General features: G+C 43.2%; 1 protein-coding gene across 1 annotated transcript in view; it reads right to left on the bottom strand.

The window, feature by feature from the left end:
- Nucleotides 1-254: 254 nt before the first annotated feature.
- The window catches only part of RSPO3 (R-spondin 3), a 125,844-nt gene continuing 98,196 nt past the window's right edge, over nucleotides 255-27,902 (bottom strand). Inside the window, exon 5 of the mRNA XM_075597265.1 lies at nucleotides 255-2,421. Coding sequence (XP_075453380.1) covers nucleotides 2,286-2,421 — 136 coding nt within the window. The 3' untranslated portion in view covers nucleotides 255-2,285. The remainder of the gene's footprint in view (nucleotides 2,422-27,902) is intronic.

The following is a 27,902-nucleotide window of genomic DNA, read 5'->3' as shown; positions in this document are numbered from 1 at the left end:
TAATTCTTTTTGAGGGTCCAATGGACCAATGTTAACAGGTTAGTAAATATTGCGGACACATTTCTGCAGTCTCATCTTCCTGAAGAGCTATGCAAGTCACACAACAAAAGCTCATAACTCAAACACTTATGAGTTCCATCAATTTTCCGAACAGATGAAAGTGTTACTATTAATTAGCCAGCAATGTTAAAACAAGCTAAGAAGGTTTTTTGTCTCTCCAAATATAGAGCCCAAAAGACAACTTTGTACAGAAGTATACAGTATTTATTGTAGTGACATCTCTTTCCAATAGATACACAATGTTAATGACGTTGTATCCCTTTTTCCTCCATGCTCATTGACAAGCAGATTATAAAACAAAAATGAGCTTTTCCAGAAGATATTATGACTGGAAAAAAAAAATACAATGCTTCCATGACCTATCGCTTCTCTGCTCTTTATTAGCTCTGCTGCCCCTGACAACTTAACCCCCTTTTCTGTTGGAAGCGCCTGCAACAACTCGCAGAGCAATGCTTTGAAGGCCCCACCAGCAGCAGAGGGATTAAAAGGTCTTGGTCAGTGGAAGATTTTTTAACATGCAGACAGATGCATGATAGATATAGCAGTAAAATGAAAGCAAAGGCATAGAACATGCTGCCCTGCACAAAAAGCAATTATGTCTGGGACACCATGTCCGTCTGGAAACCATTCTGATGTTCAATACATTAAACAGCTTTTCTAGCGAAGCATGATAACATTTCCTTCAATAACTTTCTCCAAGGCTGCACAGAAAGAATCACTACAAGCTCTGTACGGTTGCCAACTGCTGCTTTATAATGTATCTGAATATCATATATCTTTTAATTTGTTCAATGTAAAAGTGTTGCTAGGTAAGCCCTGATATTTTTGGGGGTGTTTGTAGTTGCTCAGGGACATTATGTGGTACAAAGACAGCTGTTGTTCAATATACACCTGGCCAATAGAACACGTTTAAAAGTATGCTGTGGGTCATTGACTTATTACTCTTCTGCATCTGTAATAATTTAACTTTGGAGACGCATCTTCACAATGATATTCATATCCATAGTGTCTTTTTGCTTGTTTTATCTAATCTATATTTCTTGGGTTTCTGCCAAAGATGAGCAAGCGAAAATTGTGAAATGTGATGTTGCTAGCAACTTAATGCACTCGGTTTGTTTGACAGGTTGTAAGTGCCTGAGAGAACAACCGCTAACTCATAAAACTCAAAACGAACTCACACACTTTTGACTGTGATGGAAGCAGGTTAGCCATCATAAAATACTTACTGGAGAGAGTGCTAATAAATTAAAATATGTCTAACCATTTTACAAAAGTGAGCAGCTTTGCTGGCAAGTTAGTGTTGGGCCTTACAGTTGGTGTCTTTTGCATTAAACATCTGGGAGACATCTCACCCTCCAGTACTAACTAAATATCATTTGATACAAGTTATGTGAGGCTTCAACAACTCACGGCCAATACGGAGTTCAGATGCAGATGAAGCAGACGTTATTACCCCATTAACGCAAGTTAACACACAAAATAACACAGTAAATAACTCGCCTTCAGCACTGTTTTCAATAACACTACCGTTAAATAATGTGCCAGCATTAACACAACGCATTGCGTTAATGGGTACAATGCCATCTGCTACATCTGTAACGACTGTATTATGGATACTGAAATTGGCATGGAGTGAGGTAATCACTACTTCTCTGATTATGGCATTCCTATTTCTTCAGCAATGTATGTTATGTGGAAATATATATTTTTTTTTTATGATATAACCACAAAAATGTGTTAGAGGAAACTGTGCTGCAGACTTCAGCATATATCCTATTACTTAAAACAAAACAAAAAAAAAACAGCTTCAAAAATACTTTACAATAGGGAGAAAAAGTTGTTCATCCAGATGTCATTCCTTATAATGATATATCATCTATACTATTAATAATTACATACAAAAAGTCTTAGTTGTCTTTTGCAGATGCACGGAAGCATACACGGTTAGAGCACCCCCAGCACGCTTTTCAGCATCATTATTTTTGTTTGATTCCTGGCTCCCACTAATCTCCTTTTTCAACTTTATTTCCCCAGAAAGGAGGAGAGAGGCTTGGAATGCTGTTTAGAGCTTAGCTGTATTAGAAAAGTCCATTCCGTCTGGAGGTTTAGTCAACTGGGAAAGTGATCAATATAGCAGCATCAGAAGCCTGTCACACGTGTGAGGCCTTCAACGTCCAATAATAGCGCATAAAGATTGTGGCGGCATCTTCTGCGCTTTCTGTCTGCTAGGCTCTGACTTCTCTTTGCTTTCCCTCTCCTCTCTGATTTCTCTCCTGCTTTCTCTGCCTTGGTTTCCTTTGCACGTCTCCATCCTTTCTTCTTTGCTTAGTCTTTTTTGTTTCATCTCTTTTCCCTTTGGGCCTGAAAATAAAAAGAAGGAACAGGTTATGAAGAGTGACTGTTCTCACCTTTCTATCCCGATGGATAGAATAAGTGTCTAAAAGTGTAACATGTTCCCTAATGTATTTTTCCCTCCACCAAACACTTTAGATTAGATAGTGGGCAAGGATTGCTGTGGTTAGAGGTAAGGCTTGTGGACAGAGCCTTGTAACCAGGAAATATCCGATAGCCCTTAAATCTGGATTTGTCACTGGGTGCGTACATTTCTTACAGCAAGAAAAACACGTTCAAATAATTCAATATGCCAAGTTTTTTCTTATTTTTTATGGAAGTCATCCAGATATTGAGTGTTTGACATTGTTTTAATGATAGTCTAACATCTTACAGCTGTGAACCCCTCGCACCCAAAATCGCAGAGATTTGAACATGCTGAAAATGCATGTGCTTTTCCTCAGTCACTAACTGATTTGTTCTTGGGTCAATTACAAATGTCAAAAAAATTGTAGATTTCTGCCATTTATAAACTAGCTGAAAAGAAACAATGAGGAAAAACTGGCAGCAAGTTTAGAACCATTGTTACCAGTCCTCAATTCATAAACTTGGACTGTGATATTAAATTTAAACACAACAGTATGTCTCAAGCAGTTGACCTTGAACAATGCAGGAAGTGCAGTTAATGTCAGTACAACGATTCAAAATTGATCTGTCTCCCCATCTGTTTGTTTTCCTATCCAGGTTTGTATTTGTCTATCCCCAAATTTTGTAGAAAACACTGCCCTGAATTAATAAAAGAAACTGAGCTGTAGTCATATTTCTATCTTTCTGCACACATTTTGCAGCAATACATTGTCTGTGAAGCGCAGACACCAGCAAAAGCAAGCCAATAATATTTGACCATAAAATAGTAATGTCTCATGGGTGAGATTCCAAATACATGTTATGTGTCTATAATTGGTTCATGTTGTTTTCATAACATTAGAAGTTGAGTGTGAATTCTGTTTCCAATTAAAAATAAAAGGTCAAACATCTACTGGTGTTTTTTGGCATTTGGGTGATGTTTGGGAGAGTGAACTGTTGTTTATCTGTAGGAAGGATGCTAACGTAGACTATGAGACCAAAGGTGGGACTACATTTAAATTAATTTATGCATTTTTCAAATTCAGATGGTAAAGCTCAACTGTCTTAATATCATTAGGGTATATCATGAGGTTACTAAGAAGAAAGCAAAATCTCGATGCAAAGTTATTGTGTAGAAAACAAAGAAAGAGTTTGATATGACTTTTGCATAACTAGTCGATTCAATATGTATTCAATCCCTGGCATCTGCACCCCACACAACACCTGCAAAATAACTTACAAAGAACTGTAGTAATAATAAGCATGTGACACACAAGAAAACCTCTCGCTTCACCTTCAAGCCACCACTGCCTATCAAAATCGTTTCATACTGTACAAGTGGGTCTCTCTCTCCCTATATCTAATATGGCAGGGTGAAAGAGAACAAGCACTTCCCATCCTTAAAATAGTTTCAACTAGATAAAAGACACAAACTTCACCATCATCTCAGTGATCCTATATGTTAGAACTGGATTATTAACATTTGTTGGGAGTGGTTAAAATCAGGCTACATATTTTTTGTATGGCAAAGACATGTCGACTCTCAGCATGCTGCTATTTTCTTATGAGCCACTAGGAGGCACCCTTGCTTTAATAAAACTGGGTGTACGGAAACATGAACCTCTGTATATGAGAAGCTAAAGAAATTCAGACCAACTAGTGGAAATGGATTTGTACTCCCAATGTTTCACACTTCCGCAGCGTACTTGCTTCTCTCAAAGCAAAACAAATAACTGCTAACAGTAACCACATGAGTGCTTAGTGAATAAAATAGACACTTGAGCATTGCAACTTTAAGGGTTCACGTAGCACAGACATTGAAAATGTTGCTGACTATGGGTTCCAAAACGGGGTTTTAAGGAGTATTTAAATAATCTGCATCATGATAGGACTCATCTTTTTGGCTGTATGTTTTCATTAAGTGTTTTTTGGATACTCTTCCAGAGGGAAATAAACTTAAGTGATGTTGTATAAACCAGGAGTGTAGTAGTTTATATTGACTCATTGGAAATTGTAAAGTGATAAAGAGAGAGGAGGGGGGAGAAAGAGAGAGGAGGAGGGGGGAAGAGAGATTAGGAGGGGGGGGGAGAAAGAGAGGGAGGAGGGGGGAAAGAGAGGGAAGAGGGGGGAAAGGGAGGGAGGAGGAGGGAAAGAGAGGGTTGGAGGGGGGAAGAGAGGGGGAGAAAGAGTGGAGAGGGAAAGGGTGTTGAGAGGGAGAAAGAGGAGAGAGAGAGAAAGAGGGGAGAGGGAGGAGAAAGAGAGGGAAGTGGAGAGAGATGGATGAGGGTGAAGAAAGAGGGAGGAGGGGGGAAGAGGGGGGAAGAGGGGAGAAGAAGGTAGGGGGAAAAGGGAGGGGGAAAAGGGAGGGGGGAAGAGGAGGGGGAAGGGGGAGGAGGGGGAAGAGGAGCGGGGGAAGATGGAGGAGGGAGGCGGAGGGAAGAGGAGGGGGAAAGAGGGAGGTAAGAGGGAGGAGGGGAAAAAGGGAGGAGGGGGGAAGAGGGAGGGGAGGGAGGGAGGAGGGGGGAATAGGGAGGGGAGGGAGGAGGGGGGAAGAGGGAGGGGAGGGAGGAGGGGGGAAGATGGAGGAGGGAAGAGGAGGGAGGGGGAAAGAGGGGGGAGGGGAGGGAGGGGGGGAGAGGAAGGGGAGGGAGGGGGGGGAGAGGAAGGGGAGGGAGGAGGGGAGAGGGGAATAGGGAGGGAGGGGAGGGAGGAGGGAGGGGGAAAGAGGGAGAGGGAGGGGGAAAGAGGGAGAGGGGGGAGGGGAGTTAGGAGAGGGCTTATATACCTCCAAATAGATTAAACTGTACTCCAGACACATATGAGAGACACCTGGGCCTTCTCCTAAATTGGTCTTTATTTCTCACTGCATTAGGTATGACTTCTTAAACAATATAGTGTTATTTCCCAGTGTTACATCATTACATAGTTACATAGTAGATGAGGTTGAAAAAAGACGTAGGTCCATCAAGTTCAACCTATGCTAAATTTAGACAACAGATACTTTATCCTATATCTATACTTACTTATTGATCCAGAGGATGGCAAACAAAAAAACCCCATTAAGGGGAAAAATTAATTCCTTCCTGACTCCAAGAATTGGCAATCGAATTAATCCCTGGATCAACATCCTTCCCATGTATACTTATTTGGTATATCCCTGTATACCTTTCCCCTCTAAAAAGATATCCAACCTTTTTTTTGAACAAATCTATTGTATCTGAAATCACAGTCTCCATGGGTAATGAATTCCACATTTTAACTGCCCTTACTGTAAAGAACCCTTTCCTTTGTTGCTGGTGAAATTTCCTTTCCTCCAACCTTAAGGGATGGCCCCGAGTTCTTTGTACTGCCCGTGGGATGAATAGTTCTTTTGAAAACTCCTTGTATTGTCCCCGAATATATTTGTATATAGTTATCATATCCCCTCTTAGACGCCTCTTTTCTAACGTAAATAAATCTAATTTAGCTAGCCTCTCCTTATAAGATAGATTGTCCATCCCCTTTATTAATTTGGTGGCTCTTCTCTGCACTCTCTCTAGTTCCATAATGTCTTTTCTTACGATTGGTGCCCAAAATTGTACTCCATATTCAAGGTGTGGTCTTACTAATGCTTTGTAAAGGGGCATAAATTATGTTTACTTCCCTTCCATCCATTGCCCGTTTGATGCAAGATAAGATCTTGTTTGCCTTTTCAGCTACTGCATGACATTGGGCACTATTGCTAAGCATGCTGTCTACAAGCACTCCTAAATCCTTCTCCATCAATGATTCCCCCAATATATCTCCATTTAATTTGTAAGTCACCTTTTTATTCTTGCATCCCAAATGCATAACCTTACATTTATCAGTATTAAACCTCATCTGCCATTTACCTGCCCACGTTTCCAGTCTCTCCAAGTCCTTCTGAAGAGAAATGACATCCTGCTCTGATTCTATTACCATACACAATTTAGTATCATCAGCAAAGATGGAGACTTTGCTCTCGATCCCAACCTCCAGGTCATTAATAAACAAGTTAAAAAGCAGGGGTCCCAGTACCGATCCCTGAGGTACTCCACTCACGACTTTAGCCCAACCTGAAAAAGTTCCATTTATGGCAACCCTCTGTTGTCTGTCCTTTAACCAGTTTTCAATCCAGGTGCATATATTATTACTGAGTCCAATTTTCTTTATTTTGTACACCAACCTCTTGTGTGAAACCGTATCAAAAGCCTTTGCAAAATCTAAGTAGACCACATCAACTGCATTACCCTGGTCTAAATTCCTACTTAACTCCTCAAAGAAACAAATAAGGTTAGTTTGGCAAGATCTATCCTTCATAAATCCATTCTGACTATTACTAATAATTTTGTTTTCCATTAGGTATTCCTGAATATTATCCCGTATTAAACCTTCAAGTAGTTTCCCTACTATTGAAGTCAGGCTTACAGGTCTGTAATTTCCCGGCTGTGATCTAGCTCCCTTTTTAAATATAGGCACCACATCTGCTTTACGCCAATCTTGTGTTACTGAGCCTGTGGAAATAGAGTCCTTGAATATTAAATATAATGGTTTGGCTATTACTGAGCTTAACTCCTTGAGAACCTCGGGGCCAGGTGCCTTATTTACTTTAATTTTTTCAAGTCGCTTATGAACTTCTTCCTCAGTTAACCAATTGTTCATTAATATGGAGGTTGTGGTTTCCTCCTGCGGCACTACTATTGAACTTGATTCTTCCCTGGTAAACACAGAGGCAAAGAATTTGTTTAATTCCTCAGCTTTTTCCTTATCTTCAATAATCTGCCTACCCATCTCACACTGAAAGGGTCCTATATTTTCTTTTCTCATTTTTTTGTTATTAAGGTATTTAAAGAACTTTTTAGGGTTGACCTTACTTTCTATTGCAATCCTTTTTTCATTATCCATTTTTGCTAATTTGATTGCCCTTTTGCAATTTTTGTTACAGTACATTCCTTATAATTCTGATACGATGTCTCCGTCCCTTCTGACTTAAAGAATCTAAACGTGAGGCGCATGCGCGAGGTTGGAGAGGATGGTAGCATAAAACTGAGCTCCGTCCCCCACCTCCTATAATTACACAGCTAGGAAGCACAAAATCGATATTTAAAATACAGCAAAGCTAGTATTTCACAACTCAAATACCCGAGATGGCCCCGCTCAGCGCAAAAAAGAAAAAAGAAGGTGATTTACACAGATATCTCGGCCGCTCTACCTCACGAGGTGCGGAGGCCGCATCAGCCCCAGATTCAGCCGCAGGCTCTGATTCAGAGCGGGAGAACGACAATGAGGGGGGACCGGCACAGATGCCGGTAAGAAGGGGTGACTTTGACCGCTTATACCTCGACATGAAAGCCATGTTCGATGCAGGGCTACGGGACCTAAAGAAAGAGATCCAAGGTCTAGGGGAATGGACCGGTGCCCTAGAGGATAAGATGGCGGCCGCAACGAAGCAAATAAAAAAATCAGATAAGCGGGCAATACATATGCAGGCCCAGATAGCGGAGATCGCTGAAATACAGGAGGATGCCGAAAACAGAGAGAGACGGAACAACATACGTGTAAGGGGCATCCCCGAAGACATCACAGATGTGGAGGGGTTCGTCTCCAGGTGGCTTGCGAGCTACCGGCTCTCCCTGAAGCGGAATTAGCCATGGATCGCTGCCACAGAGCCCTCAGAAACCGCCCGGTAGCAACGGAGCGGCCGAGAGATGTGATCGCAAGAATGCACTATTTTAAAACCAGGGAAGCGGTCTTCAGAATTACCAAAACAGAGGGCTCCTGCCGGTTTGAGGAAGTGTCGCTTCAACTCTTTCAAGATCTATCCCCTCTCACACTGGCTAGGCGGCGGGCTCTGCAACCAGTGACTAAAATACTCAGAGACCGTTCAATAAGATATCGCTGGACCTTCCCGTTTGGCCTAATGGTCATACGAAACGGGAAGGCCACTTCGATGAAGGAGATAGAGGAGGGTACTGACTTTCTAAATAAAATAGGGGTGAAAGAAGGCATACCTAACAGCCCCAGGAAGGAGCCCCGGGAAGACACAGAATGGAGGACAGTAGGCTCCCCAAAGTCAAACCGAGATGCGGATGACTGAAAGGAGATATAGTCAGCTCCTCAAGTTTCCCGCAATCCAAGTTTAAAAATACCCGGTTTGCCCTAGAAAATGCCATTGCCACAATGTCCCACCATAGACTGAGCCCGCCGTGATGCACAGAACTCGGTATCCAAAGCAACACCCTGGTCCGGTTCCTACCCCAAAGCAGCAAAAATCCTGGGGAAAATACTCACCAAAATAATCTATCTTACCTGTAAAGGCAAATGGCGCCTGGAATTGGAACGCATAGCGGCCATGATGGCGATGCTGGGCTGAGTTGACCGCGTGGCGCCTTCCCGGAAGAAGAGCTTACTCCAGTAAGAGAGCAGGTAAAGAGACATCCTTCTTCGCGGGCTCCGGCTGGGAAAATGGCGGACCCCGGAAGAGCGTCACCGGAAGTGGGGCGGCCGCCATATTGGAAGAGGCACGGATTGAGAGGACGTCACCGGAGGCCGCGAGAACAGCAGCCGAGATCCCGCGAGACGAGGCAGGGATCTCGCATTACAGCAGGAAACATAGAGAAGCCGCAAGACAGGCACAGACGCGGCCACCGCTTCAGGAAAGAGTCTAATGCACGACGCGGACGGTCGGCATAGTCCCGATGGGTGCAGAACATTTCACCCCTGCTGCACAAGGCCCACAGATACGCAAGGGACACTTAATAAAGTTTCTCAGTTTAAGTACACAATGGCACAAGAAGGCCCCCCCCCATCACACACTGTGCAGGACTGCTGATATAGGGGTGATAGATGAACGTGGCAGAGGGAGGAGGGATAGTAGAGACAACAGGGAGGGGAGGGGGGAGCAAAGAAGAAGAAGGGGAGGGGGAAAGAACACGAAGGAAGGGCCCAGATATCCACCTTGGCAATTGACCGGGAAACCAATAGCAGCTAGATCCAGGGGTCACAGGCGCATCATTAGAGAAGGCAAGCCACGGGGAAAGACATTACTTAACATCAAAATAGCAGCACACAGAGGCACATACTATAGAAGGTACATGAGCTGCAGGAGCAAAGGGGCAAACAGTTGCATTCGGTATTTTACACTCCAGTTTCGAAATTACCAGTTGAAGTTAAACATTAGAACCTAATTAATAAAAGGTGGTCGTTACACCACTCGACAATGCTGACAAGGAGGGGGGGAGGGGTGCTGCCCCTCATGAAGGCCTTGTACATGAGTCTCCACATGGGCGCTGGGGAGGAACCCCACAGGCGGCCCATGAAAGTCCCTACTAGGCCAGCCAAGCAGGACGGGAGAGGGGGATGGAGGGCCATCCCGAACTCTGTCCGGGCTGTACGTCTGGGAAGGGTAAAGAAGGAAATTGTTGGAGCTAGTTCTCGCCCAGTCCCCGGACAGTTAGTTCCAGTTAGAATGAATGTTAAGTTGTGTATTTTTGTGTCCCCCCAATGTGTCTCCCTTTGTATCCCCATGTCGCAGTTCCAGCTCACTAAAGGAAGGAACCAACTCCAGAGGCGCCAACCACTTTCGTCGCTGACACCATGGGCTCTGACGGGTGATTACAGAAGAGAACAGGTTTGGTCATTCAACCATGAGTAAAGGGATCACTATTATTTCACACAATGTGAAAGGCTTTAACAGTCCAGGGAAGCGTAGACTAGCTATGACGGATTATAAAAAAACAGACCCAGACATAAATATGTTACAGGAAACACACTTTTCTAAATCTAGCTCCCCAAAATATATTGATTTTCAGTTTAAGAATTGGTTCTCAGCTTCAGCCAGTAAAAAAAAAAGAGGAGTAGCCATTCTACTGCGTGACTGTTTGCCCGTAGTGATTAAGACCATCAAAAAAGACAGCAACGGTCGATTCCTGATCTTATGCGGTGAATTACAAGGTCAGCAGATCACACTGGCAAACGTCTATGCACCAAGCGAAGGCACAGAAGCTTTCCTGGAAAGGTTCTTCTCCGTCCTCCAGAAGATAGCAAAGGGATGCGTAATTCTAGGGAGCGATTTTAACCAGACATTAGATCCAGTATTAGATAGATGCACCCCGAGCGGCAAATCCAACTCAAAGATCAGACAAACCTGGCATAAAGGACTGAGATCTAATAACCTGTTAGACATATGGCGGGAACAGCACCGTCAGGATAAAGGTTATACTTTCTACTCCCACCCACATGACAGATATAGTAGGATAGACTACCTATTTGTATCCAGTAGAATGGTTTCACAGATCTCCCACACGGGTATCCACGATATTTCGTGGTCAGATCATGCGCCGATAGAGCTGCGGTGCTCCGATTTTATTCTAGACAGACCAGGAGCGAACTGGAAACTCAATGAGCTCCTACTAAAAATCCCCGAAATTGCACAAAATGTAGGGGATCGAATCAGGGAATTCTTTCAGGAGAATACAGGAAGCATGTCTTCGCAGGCTACCTTGTGGGAAGCCCATAAGGCGACTCTGAGAGGAGAGCTCATAAGGATTGCAAGCAGGCGAAAGAGAGAGAAGGACAAAAAAATCAATCAGTTACAAGCAGAATTAGCAGTCCTCTCAGCTCGACATAAAAGTATCAAGGATGCAATGACCCTTAAGGAATTGCTAGACACAAAAACTAAACTTAATATCTTGCTAACCTCCCGTGCTGAAAAGGAGCTGACATGGTCTAAGCGGAAATTTTTTGAGAAAGCAAACAGGCCAGATACTCTACTTGCCAATAAACTCAGGGACAAAAACCAAGTCTTCCAAATTCAGACAATTCGAACAAAACAGGGGGATCTGACCTCTGACCCCAAAAAAATAGTTAATGAATTTAAAACATACTACGAAACCCTATACGATGGGGCAAAGGTGGCACATACGCCAGCCACAAAAGCACGACTGCAGACGTTCTTATCAGAGGCTCACTTGCCTAGAGTCTCCAGAGAGGAGAGGGACGCACTACAGGCAGACTTTACCATCGAGGAACTCCTAGAGGTAATGAAGTCATTAAAGGCAGCCAAGACACCAGGTCCGGATGGCTTTTCCAATCTTTATTATAAGAAATTTCGCAAAATCTTAGCTCCTCACCTTTTAAAATTGTGTAATTCCTTCTTGGATGGTGCCCCCATCCCGGGCTCGATGCTGCAGGCGTCTATCTCAGTAATCCACAAACCTGGAAAGGACCCAGTGGACTGTAAAAGCTATAGGCCCATCTCTTTAATAAACTCAGATACAAAAATCTTTTCCAAACCCTTAGCTAACCGCCTTAACCAGGTGTTGTCCAAGTTGGTCCATCCAGATCAAGTGGGGTTCATAGGTGGTCGACAAGCAGCCGATAACACCAGGCGGATTATGGATTTAATTGATCTGGCGCAAAAAAAAAATATCCCGTCTATGGTGCTTAGTCTGGATGCAGAAAAAGCGTTCGACAGAATTGATTGGCCCTACTTGAGAGAGACGCTGGTAGCATTCGGCTTGGGGGGGAGATTGATAGAGGCAATTCTCGCTCTGTATCGGGGACCGACGGCGAAGGTCAGACACCAGGGCTTCCCCTCGGAAGAATTTCCGATTAAGAGCGGCACCAGGCAAGGCTGTCCTTTATCACCCCTTCTCTTTGCGCTATGCATTGAACCTCTAGCGGCGCATATTCGCCTTAGCCCGAATATAACAGGACTCCAAATTAGTGATCAGCCACATAAGGTGGCCCTGTACGCTGATGACGTGATACTCACGCTATCACAGCCCCTCACCTCTCTGCCAAACGTCTTTAATTGTTAGGGGAATTTAATGTGATATCTGGGTTCAAAATTAATCAGGCAAAATCAGAAGCCCTAAATATTAACCTACCCAAGGCCACCGAAAAACTGATCACGGTGAATTTTGAATTCAAATGGCAAACCTCCTCCATAAAATATTTAGGGGTAAATATCACGAAACAATCAGACACCCTTTATAAGGCAAATTACCCCAGACTAATACGGACACTGAAGGAAGATCTCCGGAAATGGGCAGGGTACAACATATCCTGGATTGGCAGGATTCAATCTCTAAAAATGAACCTCCTCCCCAGAATTCTGTACCTATTTCAGACTCTCCCGGTCCCTATAATCAGGGAAGAGATCCTTCGGTTACAGTCCGCAATGGTGAAGTTTGTCTGGGGCAATAAAACCCCCCGCATCAAAACTAGCACACTAATTCGACCCACAACAAGAGGAGGATTAGCGGTACCTTGCCTGTTGTCATACTACAGAGCGGCCCAATTAACCCAAATTATCCAGTGGCACACCCACCCTAGTCGGTGGCGAGGGGTGGAGCTGGAGGCGGCCTGTTGTGCCCCGGTGGCACTGCAGGACCTGATCTGGCTTCCAAATAAGGTCCGCAAGGACTTCAAACACCCGCTCCCCGCGATTGTCAGCTCCCTGGCAGTATGGGACAAATGCAAATATAAACACGTCTTAATGAGACAACACTCCTTGATGACCCCAATTTTGGGAAACCCTGATTTCGCTCCGGGCCTGCAGAAGAAAGATTTTATTATATGGACACAAAAGGGCTACACTCGCCTATTACACCTGGAGGGTAGAATATCGAGCAAATCATTTGAGCAAATTAAGTCTGAAAAATCAGTTCCAAATTCAGAATTCTTTAGATACCTCCAGCTAAGAGCTTTCTATGATAAATTTCCCATTCGAGCTCAGCGAACCAATTTTGAACAGCTCTGTTCTACTGGAACAGGAACCAAGGGACTTATCTCTACGATGTACAAGGCGGTAGTCTGTCCGAATCCGGACGCTGACGTAACATTAAAATACAAGAATAGATGGGAAAGAGACTTAGGGGACACATTAGAGGACGAGGACTGGGACCACATTGTCTTGGCAGCAGCTAAGAGCTCAATATGCACGACATTGAAGGAGAACGCGTATAAGGTCCTGATGAGGTGGTATTTGACCCCACTACGATTATCAAAGTTTGTCAAGGGCTACCCCCCATTGTGCCCCAAACAATGTGGGGAGCAGGCAGACTTGCTGCACATGCTGTGGGGTTGCACCAAGATACTCCCAATCTGGGAGGATATCAGAAATTGGCTCCAGAGAATTCTCGATTGCGCGATCCCTTTAGACCCTTGGTTGTTTCTGCTGGCCAGACGCACCCTGGGGTTAAACAGATCGGAGCACAAATTAATCGCACATTTTGCGACTGCCCTGAGGTGCGAAATCGCAGCATTGTGGAAGCAGCCAGAACTACCAAATATCCCAAAAATCAGGAATAGAATTTGGCACGTTTGCCGGATGGAACAGTTAACGAGTCTGGTTAATGACACCGGCACAAACTTTCTCAAAGTCTGGTCTCCATGGTTAGACCTGAATGAGATCCCGGGGATCAATGCCTCCAACATACTGCTCTAATAGCTCTAGGCGCGTTCTCCTTGGATGAGTGTAGTGGACGGGGAGACATAGAATACAGTCAGCAAAGGGAGACAACTAAGCTCGGAACCAAAGTGAGCGAGCAGGGGCTAAGATACATGCGAATGGTTGTCCGCCAACACTAGGATCGCAGTTAACTCGAGATCTGTCAGACCGGAAGTCTGCAAAGCCCAGAGGACTTAGAGCCTGTCTAGATCAGTGGTCTCCAAGATGAGCCCAGCTGAACCGAAGCCTTTCAGTGGCAGCCTCACCCCCCCCCCTCCCTTCCTTTCCCCTGGTGTAGTAGGGTTGTAAGTCTTGTTGGTCTGTGCGTAACCCCTGTATGTCTTTTGTGAGTCTAATTATAAAATGAGTTGTTATGTGTACTGCTATATAAGACAGTGGGTTGGTAGACAATGTGATGATTGTACCATGCACTCAATAAAAACTTTTTTGGTTGAAAAAAAAAAAAGAATCTAAACGCCTTCCTCTTCTTGTCCATTTCCTCCCCTACCTGTTTATTTAGCCACATTGGTTTTGACTTATTTCTTTTATACTTATTACCCAAGGGTATACACTGATAAGTGTGCTTTTCTAACAATGTTTTAAAGGCTGCCCATTTATCTTCTACATTTTTCCCTGCAAAAACATCATCCCATTGTATTACTACTATTACCTTAACTGAGCTTAGTTAATATGGGATAAATATAATTTTGCTGTGAGAAGTTAATTTGCATGCCATTTAGAACAACAGCCATAACAAATTGTACCATGCTTTTTAAGGGAGTAAAATCTAGTTAACGTCATGTTCTTTGCATTAGTGAATATTGCATTATGATTAATGGAAATGAACTTAGGTTAACGTTGCATTAAATAAGCGAACGGAGCTTAATGTATCTCTGCCTCTGTCTTTACGGTTCTCTGTGACTGTTCTGCAGGTTTAACACTACTCTACTCTAGTTTTCTTTTTATCCTCAGACCAAACACAAATAGTTAAACCGTGAGTAGAATGTCCTTTTTCTTTTTTCTTTCTTGTTGAAGTGAAACTTCCTTAGTGGCACCTCATTCGTGATGGGGCAAAAAAGAATTGTGGAGACAGAAATGAAACGGATGTGACGTCAGTGCTGGCAGTTGAGGCCGGGCTGTGTTCTGGCTCAGCCCGACCCCAACACTGACATCACACCCGCTCCACAAATCAGATGCGGCGCCGCTCCTAATCACCCCCCACACCCCCCCCCGAGCCCCACACCCCCCACACACCGTGACATATGCGGCGGCGATAGCCGCCGCTCCTAACGGCCGCTGCCATGCCGCGCAGCCTCTCTCCTCCCAACCTCCGCTTTCCTGCGTCCCGCTGACTGAGCGCCGCCGGGGTCGGAGGAGGAGAGGAGCCCAGGGATCATGGAGGGTAACCGCCGCCGCAGCTCCTAACGAGCTCTGCTCCCCCCACCCGCTGACATGCGGCGGCGGCAGCCCTCAAAATTTAATTGCCGCCACTCCTGCTGACCTCCCTCGGCCGAGGCATGGACCGGGGGGGGGGAGGGGGTAGAGTGAGCTGCGTTCCCCACAGCACCATCAGAAGGGGATCGCTGCAGCGCTCCCCTCGAAGCCAGCTCCCGCTGACGATGACGCGCTGCCCCCCTTCCCCTCCGACACTGCCTCTGCCCACGCAGCACTTCCGGAGGGGGGGGGGCTTTATTAAGGTATCTGCCCGGTGCCCGGTGCGGCCGCGTCTCGCCGGGGGGGGGGGGGGGTGGGGGGGGGAGGAGAGACTCAGGCAGAGCCGTCGCGGGTCCGCAGCTCTGCCTGTCTGTGAGGGGGGGGGTGTGAGGAGAGACTCAAGCAGAGCCGCCGCGGGTCCGCAGCTCTGCCTGTCTGTGAGGGGGGGGGTGTGAGGAGAGACTCAGGCAGAGCCGCCGCGGGTCCGCAGCTCTGCCTGTCTGTGAGGGGGGGGGGGAGGAGAGACTCAGGCAGAGCCGCCGCGGGTCCGCAGCTCTGCCTGTCTGTGAGGGGGGGGGGGTGTGAGGAGAGACTCAGGCAGAGCCGCCGCGGGTCCGCAGCTCTGCCTGCCTTTGAGGGGGGGGGAGTCAGGAGAGAGGGGGCAGGACACAGAAAGAGAGACACACATACAGTGACAGACACACACACATACATATATACACACACACACACACACTGACTGACACACATACACACACACACTGACTGACACACATACACACACACTGACTGACACACATGCACACACACTGACACATACACACACACTGACTGACACACACACACACACACACTGACTGACACATACACACACACACTGACTGTGAATAGGTTAGGGGGATGTGTGAGGTGCAGGGGGGCTGTGCATACGTCACACGGTCACACGCACGCACACGGCACGCACACACGCACATGGTCACGCACACACGCACAGTCACACGCACACACACACAGTCACACGCACACACACAGTCAGTCGCGCACACAGTCAGTCGCGAACACAGTCAGTCGCGCACACAGTCCGTCGCGCACACAGTCCGTCGCGCACACAGTCAGTCGCGCGCACACGCACTGTCACGTGCACCGTGCACTGTCACGCGCACACGCACTGTCACGCGCACAGTCACACACAGTCACACAGTAACACGCACAGTCACACGCACAGTCACACAGTCACACGCACAGTCACACAGTCACACGCACACACACACAGTCACACGCACACACACAGTCACGCACACACACACACACACACACACGAGGAATTCACGCTTAGTGCAAATACAAGGGATGTGTACGCATGTTCTAAGTCAAATTTATTTGCGTTGTCAATGAAATTGTATTTTGATTTTTAATTAAAACATCACCAATACAAATACAATTTCTGTGACAAAAGTCAAAGAAGTTTCACTTACTATGCGCGTGCACAGCACACACAGCTTTTTTTTTTTATATGTAAGGCATGTGACAATGTCTAATTCTACATTCTTCCCTAAACTCGCAATCGTTTGGTGTTCCTGTTATAAATCTGTAAATATCCTGATTGTGCGCCTAACAAACTGTCCGCCTTCTAAGGCTGAGTCCATGGTGTGGGAGACCGCGCTGAGACGTCCCTACGGGGCGCGATCAGATTGCCTTAAGGCATTGATCGCGCCCATAGACCGTGCGGGCGCGTGAGTGCGGAAACAGGAGGGGGCGCGCGTTGCACATGAAATCAGATGAAACACGCAGGTCACATGAGCGGCTCGCCCAATGAGGGCGAGCCAGCTCCGTGACGCCCCTAGGAACGCCCCCCATGGCCCGTCGACCATGGGCCAGTCAAGTGGATATGACTTTCTAAATGGTTGCTGTAGCGACCAAAGGATGATCAGTACATTAAAAAAAATAATTAAAAAATTGCATCAGGAGTTAAAAATAAAAAGGCACACATTATTATCTAATACTACAGAACTGATTATTTAAAAAAATAAAAAAATAAATAGTATTTTTCACTTTTGCTGTTTTAATGTAACCATGTATTGTCTTTATAACTCTGTGCCCAGGACAAACGAAAAAAAAAACAGTAGGTAACTCTCAATGTATTATTTCCTTGAAAAGCATTTGATAAATAAGTAAATAGTGCAGGAAATTTTCCTTCCACTAAAGTCAGGCTATGAGGAGTTGTGGTATGTCAACTGTAACTTTAGGGATAGCATGCAGGCTTGGTCCAGCCCTCTGGTTACAAGGGGAACTCCCATGTGGGCTTCTGCAACAGGCAGACTGGTAACGTCCAAACTGTCCGTCTCCCAAAATCAAATCGGAGTATCAGTAGACTGGTCAAATCTTCCCCGACAGTCTGTGAGTGTGGCTGCAAGGAAAGCTAGTTTTATCTGTGTCTATTAGTGTGTCTATTTGAGTCAGTTTGCTCTGCATCTACCAATATACAGTATGTAGGTGTGTATGTGTGTGTATTTATGCATGCATATGTGTATCTATAGCCGAGTGTAGATATCTATGAGTGTATATATGCACAAGTAAATGCATGCATAAAACTATGAATCAATTTATTTATTTATAAAATGTTTTACCAGGAAGTAATACATTGAGAGTTACCTCTCGTTTTCAAGTATGTCCTGGACATAGTTAATATGACAAATAATACATGGTTACAAATACAGTTACATAAATGAACAGGGTATACATTATATACAAGACATTGCATGCACAGTTAGAGAAGATGTATATTATAGGCTTATGTAACAGTTACAGACCAGATTAAAATGTAAAATAGCCTTAGTTTTGAAAGAACTTAAACTGGTGGTGGATGTACATGTGCATACCCCAGTTATAATGTGTCAATGGCCCTATAGTGGACCCCTACACTGTTTCCCCGTGTGGGCTCTTGACACCCCAGTCTGACATACTAATTTAGCATGCATTAGGATGCTGATGGGTCACAAATTAGCAAACAGAAATGCTCAGTGGTGAGGTTGATCTTGGAGATCAAAAATAATAGTGTATTATAAGCGATCAATTTAGACCAGCTTTTCCGGTTTTGCCTCTCAATAGCATTGAAGGGGACCTCCTTGATTTTTATTTAAGTATCAAAATCATGGTGGATTTGGGATTGGGTAGAGATAGAATGAGAAAGCAGTGATAATAACTTCAAATACTATCCAATTAATCACAAATACCATGCTTTTTAACAGTAGTCCTATTTATACCACACATAAATGCTTTGGGATTGAGACATAATATATAGACTTGATTATTAAGTATATTCCAGTTTACAAAGAAGCACACACACAAAAAAACATTTTCTAAACGTCAGTACATAAATCTCTGGAATCTAAGTTTCCCTGTACATCTTTCTTGGTTACATTTTAGGTTATATTAGAACACTCCGAAAGTACTACAGAATATCCTGTACTAGTACTAGTAGTGTAAGTACAGTACTGTGAAGTTCACTGTCCCATATTGTATTTGTAATTTTGTCAGGTCTGAAGTAGTTGACATTTCCAAAGTCTGTACTGCTAGTTTAGTCTTGTCCTTTAATCCCAACCAGGTCACCATCATAAACCATAGATATAACATTTTGCAAACTCATACCTACACATTTCTTTCCCCTTTCTCAGGAACATGCGATTCTGTCTGGAACAGTTAATACCTAGAAATATACTCCTACAAATCTCCCTTAATATCTGCCAAGAAAAAGAAAAGTATTTTCCCCTCCTTAAAAAGGAGCCGTTCCCAAATTGAAAGTGTTGAGTAAATGAAATGTAAGCGATTGACGCCATTTTAAACAAATCAAACAAATTGTAATTTATTAATTATTGTAACATTAATTTGTTTTACTTTGAATGTCTCCATACTAGGCAAATGTTTTGAAGTGTTTTTTATACTTCTTACCTAAAGTATTTTGAGATAAGACAGTTTGTAAACTGTTCTATATGGAGAGAGATTGGTATTCCTGAGTCTTTCTCTTTGGTTGGCATATGATAGGAGCATTAATAATTATATAAAAATATAATGGGAAACTTACCCAATGAAAACAGAAACTGATTTTTTTTTTACACAAGAAGCAAATAAGTAAAACTATATCTTTAACATTTGTATTCTGGTTGCTTCCTATGTGGGACTGCCCCTTAAAGGACTTTTGATAGAATTTTTGTCTTCCTTAAGGTAAACAGAATGTTTATAGTGGTTTATGCAAAGAAAACTGTACTATTTATAGGCTTGCGTTTGTGTCCAACATAAACATTTGTTTCTCACATGTGGTACAGATTGATAACCAGAGAGGCTTACAGAAACATATACAGTATCACAGATCTATTCAAACAGTAAAAAGGGAGTAAAAATGCCACACAAAGATGCAGAAATTGATGCATTATATTATGTGCATCAGATAACTTTTCCATAGATATCCATATCCAGAATTCAACAATAACTGAGCGGGCTCTGGACAAAAATATGTGACTTAAATGGAAAACTACTGACATCTCTCAGTGAAACTCCACTAAAGTCTATGTGATCGCAGATGCCAAAGATCAGTAAGCTGGACATGAAAATCAGTACCAGAGAATCAGTTGACATGTCTGCACTTCCTAAATCATCACCTGATGCTTGTTGTGCAAAATTGTAGGAAAGTACTGCCACGGGAGACCAGTCCTTTTAATACCAAAACCGTCTGGGTTCACTATCACTACGTACAGGACAAAGTAATTTAACAAACAGAGTTTATTCTGGGTAAACCAGCAAACACACAAATACACAATATAACATACACTTACCACACTGGGGACATGGGGGAAGTCTCTAGTCTCACTAGGTGCAGGGATCTGCATCAAATGGGTTTACCCTGTTTGCTTCTCTGCTTCAGGATATCAGAGTGCTGAACACACAGCAGCCACTCTGACATGCATCTCCAGCTGGACATAGTCAAACTACACACTCCTTCCCAGAGTGTCTCTCAGATGGAATAGTGCTATAATCAGCAGGGTCCCTTATATATCCCTTGGTAGCTAGCCTTTAACATTGAGCAAGGGCAGCCAGCCTAGAGAAACAGTGCCTGGGGCTCAGACCTGGTCACTGATTCTATCAACTAGTCCCCTACCTTTGTCTTGATCATATCTTTTCTATGGAACAGTTCAGCTAAATGGATTAGAGAAACTCCCTCCATAGAAATGATAGGAACAGGCACATAACCTCATTTGCATTTGCAGGGCTGACATGTTAATTTAATCACCACACAATACCAAGTATCTAAGCTGGGGGGAATTGCTAACACAGGAATAAATACAGACATAAGGTATTTATGTAAACGACAGGACTTAGAATTACACACAGCTAGCCCACATTCTCTCTTTCCCCAGACATTACATACATTGGGCTGAAATATACATTAATTAGCCAGCCAAGTTTTACGTTTTTTTAGGGGTAACTAGCTGGGATTTCTCTTTATTAGGTCAACCAGCTACCCCTACCATCACAAGTACCTTGATACTTTGATAGATGAAAATGCTTCAAAATTGCCCTGGTACATGGACTCTCAGGGCGCAATTCACTAAGCAGTGAGCTTTTGCGCTCGATTGGGAAATTTGTAATCCCACGATAAAAAATGAAGCCAGACGCGGGATTCACTAAGAAATGAAGCGCATTTGAGTAGATACGGACAAAAATATGCCCAATCGCGCAAGATATTTCCCCCCCTCCCCTGCTATCGTGCTTAAAAATCTAAAGCGCGATAGCTGATTGAAAAAAAGCAGCCTGTAAGAGCTGCATGGAGACGCTGCGACTTCATGTATGGCTCATACAGGCGTATGGTGTATATATATATATAGTATGGTGTATATATATACATTTTAATATTAGTGTACATATGCAGCTGAGCTGAACCGCATTGGTTTCAGCTTCGGGGACCCCCTACTTCATGAGCTACAGGCCCTGTTATGGGGTGAGGTATCCCCAGTGCTTTTAAAGCTCCCGCGTCACGTGACCGGGGGATTTAAATTCTGCAGGGGATACCGGAACCCCATAACGGGGCCTGCATCACATGAAGTAGGGGGTCCCCGAGGCTGAAACCAATGCGGTTCAGCTCAGGAGACCCCTGCTCATGTACACTAGTATCAAAACACACATATCAATAAAAAATAATTAATTACCGTAGCAGATAGCCACTATGGTAATTAAGCTGCATTAATGTAATTTTTATTAATAGTGTGAGGGAGCAGGGGGTTTCCCGAGATGAACCGCTTTGATTGTGGACATGATGAGGTGAGTGCAAGTTTTATTTATTTTATTTCTGCAGCTTAATATTTTATTTGTAATGGACAAACACACTATTATCCATATCTGGATAATAGTAATTTTGACCATTGTTGTACTGTATGTACTAGGGAGCGGGGGGGGGGGGTGTATTTATTGCAAAGTATTGGGTGTTATGTTTTTTTGGCCACATGATTGGTACCGCAGGCAAGCGGGGACCCCCTTACTCCCGCTGGGATCACCCGAGGGCCTTGTATCCCATGGGGATCACCCAGGGACACCCGCCGGCCTGTTATATTAATTGTGGTTAAAAAAACGTAAACAATGATTTTTTTCATGGCTCCATTTCTTTTGTGCCAGTCTTTAGCTGGTGCAAAAATCTGGCGTGCTTTTAAAGTATGATTCACTTATCACTGCTTAGTGAATCGCGCTGACTGGCAAAAACCGGTGCGTTTGACGGTTTTTCTCTGATTGTACGTATTTTTGGCTGAAAAAATGCCTTTTATGTTATGGCCTATCACTGTTATCACTGCTTAGTGAATCGCGCAGCAGGCAGTATCAGTCTTAAAAGCCATTTTTTGTACTTAAAAGCAGTTATCACTGCTTAGTGAATCGCCCCCTCAGTACGCACTGTATACAGTACGCAGAATTCATCCCTTACACTCATTCCTTGCACTCTACTTTTACTGCTGCGGCCAAGCTTAATCTAAAGCTTGACCGCATTTGTCCCGGCCATTTAAATTTTGGCACCGGAATTGGTTAGTTTCTCCATTCAGCGCTAATGCGCTGAACAATGGAGGCGCCTGTGGTGCCAAAAAAAAAAAAAAAGCCCGCGTCTAAACGGGGAGCGCTTTACTTGCGCTGAGGCAGCCGCATTAGATTTATGCTGTAAGTCCAAATCTACAAATGACACTTAGTAAAAATGAGGCTAGGTTTCCTAGTCATAACTTCTTAGTTTACTAATTTAAATGCTTTTTTCACACTTGGGTATTGGTCAGTAAAAATAGACTATGTTTTATCTGGGACTAATGATTATTGTCAGTATCTGGCTGTCAGCTAATTGTCTGGTAGATTCAGTTTAAGAAAGAACTCAATCTCATTATTTAAGTAGCAAAAATGAGTGCATGAAAATGGAATGTCAACAAGTAAATAGAATAAACATGGCCAGAAACAAACATCTATACAAGTAATCCCACATGTTTGTGAACACAGCAGCTATTAATGTTAAACAGATCATCAACACCTTCACTGCCAGAGAGATCAACAGATTGCAGATTGACTTTTAGCACCGGACTTTAATTTTTAGAATACGTGTAATATTTAATCCAAATGCAAATTTACAAAAATCCTACAGTAGGTAAGTATAATTGCCTCAAGTAATAATTTTGTGCTATTGCTGGCAATCGTAACATACTATGTTGTAATAAAACAGATTAAGTTTAGAAGAAAAAAAAAACTAGAAATGAATAATGAATTAAGACAAGACAGCTCCATCTTAAGTAAATATTACATTCTATGATATAGTACATATGTACATCGTTTTTTTCCATATTCTTGAATCAGCCACTATAAAAGTAATAATTTATGTCTTGCATCTTAACCTAGATAGATCATGAGCTTGATATGGGGTAATCTCCTTCTGTATTTTTATACTTGTGGCCCCCATTTGGGGGCTAATAATTAGTATATGGGGTTAACAGCTTTAATTGGTTAACTATCTGGGATCACTCAGGCTACTCCCTTTTCCATCGTGTGATGCAGGGTGACTATTCAGAAAGGAATAGCCACTCCTGTGTATGTGTTGTGACCAGTGATGTCACTATTGGGAGATAGAAGAGTATTTATAGCTTCTCCCTATGTTCTAGAAACAGGTTCCTCAGAGTTCAGATGGAAGCCTCACCGTGAGTCCTGTAAATAGGGTTCTCTGTGTAGTTATGTCTATTATGGATGTCCTGTCACCATTTATTGTTTTCAGTTAAGGAACATGCCCAATATAGTTAGATTGTTCTCTGGCCAGAAGAGGAATAAGCATGTGCTCAGCAGGGAGTTCTCAGAGTAGAAGCTCTGGGGCATAACCAGATCGGCTTCACTGGAAGGTCCTAAGTAAACTCCCGATCCAACAAGAAAAGACTAAGAATGCTGTGTACTGAAATGGGATAGTTATCCCAGAGAATACAATGTGTCCCCCAACAAGGGTCCATATGGCATTATTGAAGCTATGCAGAGATTGACAATCTAAACAATATTAAGTGAAACAAGCATAAGTACGTCCTCAGCGTAGGAGTAAGATCAACCAGGGGAAGAAGCACAAAGTAACCATATTGTTTGACACCAGTTAATGTTGGAAGTGAAGTCTGTCTGTTCTATGGCGAGCATTGTGAACAGCTGTGAATAAAGCTCTTGTTTGGACTATAAAAGTTCCTGGTGCCCATCATTATTCTATCTGCATATCCACGCCCAGCCGGCAGGGACCCAGCACCCTAAAAAGTTATGAGACACTGAGCACAGCCATGTATATATATTATATATCCAACTTGAAAAGTCCTTTAGAGCCGGCAAAGAGGATTACATAGCATGAATTGTGATTATGTTTTTTTTTTAATGCTTACATTTTAGTTAGCATTTGTTTTATAAGGTACTGTAACTACAATTGGTTGCAAATAACATGCTTACATTGTGTAATGTTTTGTTTTTAAAGAAAAGACTAAAAATAAATAATTACTTTTAATTGTTGTGCACTTATCTTCTGGATTACACTGAACTTATTGTGCAAGTTCTATATAATTAGTAGTACTTCATGTACTGGAAACAGCAACAACAAAAGCAAATTACATGAAAACCATTGATGTAGCGCATACTACAAGTTATGTTAACCTTCCATCTCCATTAAAAAATGGATAACGCATCCCAATTATGGCAAAATCTTCACCACTGGTCCGTATTACATCTTCCTATGGCTGATAGAAAGCTGAGATTGTGTTGCTACGATGCAAACTGTTGACCGTTATGGCAAAATGTTACATTAATGACTATGAAAGTAAAAAAACAACACATAAAAACAGGCTAGAAATGTAGTTTCATGCACTCAAAAGGCAGAAGAAACAAAGGATGATATTATCAAGTGTCGCAAACTGACTGATTGCTCCCAAACTGGTGTAAATTGGGTAATTTTAATACTGCGTGACTCTGCATCAATGTATCAATGGGACTTTACTTGCTGCACTTGGACCTTGTGTGTTTTGAGGGGAGGTTATACAGTAGCTGGAGTTAGGAAAGGAGAGCGTTAGTATAAAGAGATGTATCAAAAGTTGCACCTATAACAGGTGCAGTTTTCCACTCTCTGTGCCAAAGAAACTCTCCAGGTTTAGGTGGCGTTAACCTCTGCTCCTATATGATCTGTGCCAAATGTAAAAAGCACCATTAGAAAAGATTCATACATATGTCACTGGCGCAAGTTGATCCAGGTGCAAATATCTGCTAAGCGTTTGGAGCAAATTGCCCCATTGTTTATACATATAGGTGTCTGCAAATACAGTATTTAATTTCATGAGGAAAATAATATTCTGCCCATTTGGCCCGTTAGCCCCGTATTCAATATGCTAGGAAGCCACTTCCAGTGCTGAAAAAGAGATCGGCTGTATTCAAATAAATAGCTCTAAAATATTCTCCAGCATAGGGAAGTTGCTTCAAAACATATTGAGTAAGGGCTTAAGTTGCAATTTGTTTTGCAGGCAACCTCGCTAGCAAAGGACTTACCCAAAGCTTCAATTGCGAGTCACTTTATATATCGCTTGGTTACTTTAAAAATAACGATTAGCAATAGGGTAAAGATTCATTGTGCTCCATTATTTTATTTTGTGCATGGGCAATGCTAAATAAATAGAATTAGTACAATTCAAATGTAATGTATGAACCGAATATCTAAACAATGTTCGGAGTTGTTTTATAACTAAGCACCTACTGTACAATATTTACGTTTTTAGTGTCCGAACTTAATAATACACTTGTAAAGTTGTAACAGATTGTTTTGCTTATGACTGCCCAAGTACTGTCGCTCCTCTGTTGGAACTTTTTCTCACTTCAGGGACAGTACTACACCCCCCTGATGTAGGTGTCCAACCTAGAAGAGCAATAAGCTCCATGTTGTCAGGACTGCCTGTTTAGTCTGCCTTTGTGGAACTAGTCAATAAAAGTTTCTAGTGATAAAATAAGATGGGATTGCCGTGATTTACATTTCTAGTATCAAAATAAGTATAAGTAACTGTATTGACAAACACTCACAGTATGTTCAGCTGTATCGAATAGCAATTAAAAAATTAGATGCTTTTTCAGTGTTCACATAACAATCTCCATGTAACATCATGTTCACTAGGATTATAACTCATGGGAAGACCATTTATAAGCGATGAAAGGAGATGCTACATAGTTTCGTCTTCAGCCCTTGTTGACCCACTGCTGAAGGAAGGCCTCCCTAATGATCTTCCTGGTACTGTGGTTGCAAGCCTCTCTTCTCATGTTGCACGAACAATAGGAGTGGAGGCAAATGTTGTTATTAAGTTATTACTTTGATTCAATTCACTGTTAAAATATTATGGGGTCGATGCTATAAGCGCCGAAAAGCCTCTTATCGAGGCCTTTTCACCAAAAACGCCTATAGCTATTAATTAATCCCCGATACAGGCTTCGTTATGGGGTGCTGGTATCTGCTATGGATTTAAATCTCACAGTCACGAGCAGGAGACATTTAAATGCATAGGAGATACCGGCACCCCATAACGGGACCGGTATCTCGGGATCAGGGGGTCCCCGGACCTGAAATCAACACGATTCTACTCCGGATACCCCCTGCTCATCTACACTAATAATAAAATTTCCATTAAAAACTTTTGATCGCTGGCGAGATTTGCGCAGGGAGAGGCAGCTCTATCTGTCCAGCTCTCTCTGCAGCTGAAAGAAATCGCCGGGTAAGGCCTTTTCAGAGAGGAGATCATCATGTCACCGGCTACTCGCCCGTTTTGTGAATTATGCTATCACAGGTAATCGAGGCTTTCTGAATATCGTGATAGCAACGCTGTCAAAACTGCCGGTGTAAATGGCACAGTGAATTTTTATCCAGGCTTATAGCATAGGCCCCTATGTATTTTTAACACAAATGCAATGCATCACTGCTAGAAGCCATTGCTTCTCTGTTCTTTCTAAAGATGTGGAGTTAAGAGGCATGGAGATGGTGAGAGTGGGAGTACCACTTGGTCCATTTGCTCTAATTTGACCCTTTATTATAAACCCATATTAGTAAACCTACATACTATTGCAGAAAAGAGGAAATTCCCCAGATCTGTCATCACGCAGGGAGTTCTCCACAAAAAAACATGCGCAAATCACACTTTAAGTGAAAAACATGTGCAGTGCACAATTGTGATAAAAGTGTAAAAATTACAACCATACAGGATAGTGCAGCTCCAAATAAAGACTTTCCACATGTCTTTGTGTACGAGCAGGAACATATAACGGAGCACAAATATTGGAAGAAGGGGATAATCCCACTCACATTTTATTCAAATGAATTTGGAAATTTGGGGGAAGACCCCTCTGCAACCACAACATCAACACGTCCTCCAACTGCAGGTCCAGATTTTCCTCAGACGGAGAGAAATATAGTGCAAAAGAGTTTACTATATAATGCAGAAAGTGAAAATACACTTACACACAGCAAGTAAAAACAGGGGTTGTGACCACTCACAGGAACTGTCCTGGAACCGACACTCTCCACTCCTCTCCTTCCACGTATGCGCCTGCGACGTCACTTCCGGAAAATGGCTGCCACTGGCGCCATGCACAAAGGTAAGGTGCTGGACGGAGAAACCAACCCCCTTCAAACTTCCAGCACCTTACCTTCATGCATCGTGCCAGAGGCGGCCATTTTCCAGAACTGAATCGCAGGCACATGCATCGAAGGGGAAGGAGAGGAGTGGAGAGTGTGGATACTATGGTTCCTGCATCGGGTCCTGACCCAGAGTGGTCACAACGCCTGATTTTACTTGCTGTGTGCAAATGTATTTTTACTTTTAGCATTTTAAAGTAAACTCTTTTGCACTATATTTCTCTCTCTTCATTTGTTTGAAGAAAATTTGGTCCATTTACCTGCTGTTGGAGGATGTGTTGCTGTTTGGCTGCAATAAGGTATTGCCCGAAA

Source organism: Ascaphus truei, chromosome 4 (assembly GCF_040206685.1).
Source record: "Ascaphus truei isolate aAscTru1 chromosome 4, aAscTru1.hap1, whole genome shotgun sequence".
Classification (NCBI taxonomy): domain Eukaryota; kingdom Metazoa; phylum Chordata; class Amphibia; order Anura; family Ascaphidae; genus Ascaphus; species Ascaphus truei.
Note: the sequence above shows the minus strand (reverse complement) of the source record. Positions and strands in the feature narration are given on the sequence as shown.